Source organism: Teleopsis dalmanni, chromosome 2 (genome assembly GCF_002237135.1).
Source record: "Teleopsis dalmanni isolate 2A chromosome 2, ASM223713v2, whole genome shotgun sequence".
In the NCBI taxonomy this organism is placed as follows: domain Eukaryota; kingdom Metazoa; phylum Arthropoda; class Insecta; order Diptera; family Diopsidae; genus Teleopsis; species Teleopsis dalmanni.
This window is the reverse complement of record NC_051847.1, coordinates 161,473,879-161,474,772: the sequence shown is the minus strand read 5'-3', so window position 1 is coordinate 161,474,772 and position 894 is coordinate 161,473,879. Positions and strand designations below refer to the sequence as shown.

The window sequence follows — 894 nt, the reverse complement described above, 5'->3', positions numbered from 1 at the left end:
TTTTTTTAATTTTTTAATCAATTTCTTTTCGGTAAAGATTTTCCACTTAATTGATATTGAGATATTGAGTTATTTTTACACTTTATTTTTGTTTCAATTTTTGTGCTTCCTTACGAACTCTGAAGCCCCGAAAGCTTGCCTGTATTTTGGTTGCTGCATCCGTAGCTATTTTCTGTTTCTTACGAACTAAAAATCCTCGAACGCCTGCCTGAATTTTGGTAGCACAGCGATCTTCAATGGTGTTACTATCCCCATTTTGATCACCCTGATCGCGTAACTGTCCAGAAGCATTATTACCGTTGCCCGAAGAACTGTGTCTTCTGCCATTATGGTTCTCCATAGCTTCGTGCTGGCGTTGATGTCGGCGATGAGCGGTATTCCGATGGGAGTGATATCCGTTTGTGGAACAGCGGGGTTGATGATGATTTAATTGTTTGCGCACCCTATAACCACGAAATCCGGCTTGAATTTTTATAGCAGCGTTTTCTTCAGATGGTGTGGAGCTGTTCGGCGAACTCGGATGTATGTGCATTTCGGATACTCCGCGTGAGTTAATATACAAGAACTTCCTATGTTTCTGAAGTATTTATTTCTGTTTTTCTTCAACTTTTCCCGTTTTCTGTGACCGCGCAGCACTGAGACTCGAATTCAACTAATTACACATTTGTATCGTTTGTTATGAGGAAAACTCATGTCTAAACTCAGCATTTTTTATTAAAAGATATTTTTTGAGATAAAAGAGTATTAAAATTATAAGTTTTTCACTCTCCTGTTTTGCTTATGATGTCATAAATGATCATTAACGTTTTCTTGAATGTAATTATGAGATAAACAAATAAGCGTCATGAAATTTAAAATTAATAGATTTTAATTAAATTTTAAAAAAGTTTTGTA

At 35.7% G+C, this 894-nt stretch overlaps 1 protein-coding gene across 1 annotated transcript; it reads right to left on the bottom strand.

Moving 5' to 3' along the window:
* LOC119681414 lies at nt 1-667 on the bottom strand. The gene has a single exon (XM_038094598.1). It carries the CDS (start codon nt 530-532, stop codon nt 83-85), a length of 450 nt encoding a protein of 149 aa, XP_037950526.1. The 5' UTR covers nt 533-667; the 3' UTR covers nt 1-82.
* Nucleotides 668-894: the final 227 nt, after the last annotated feature.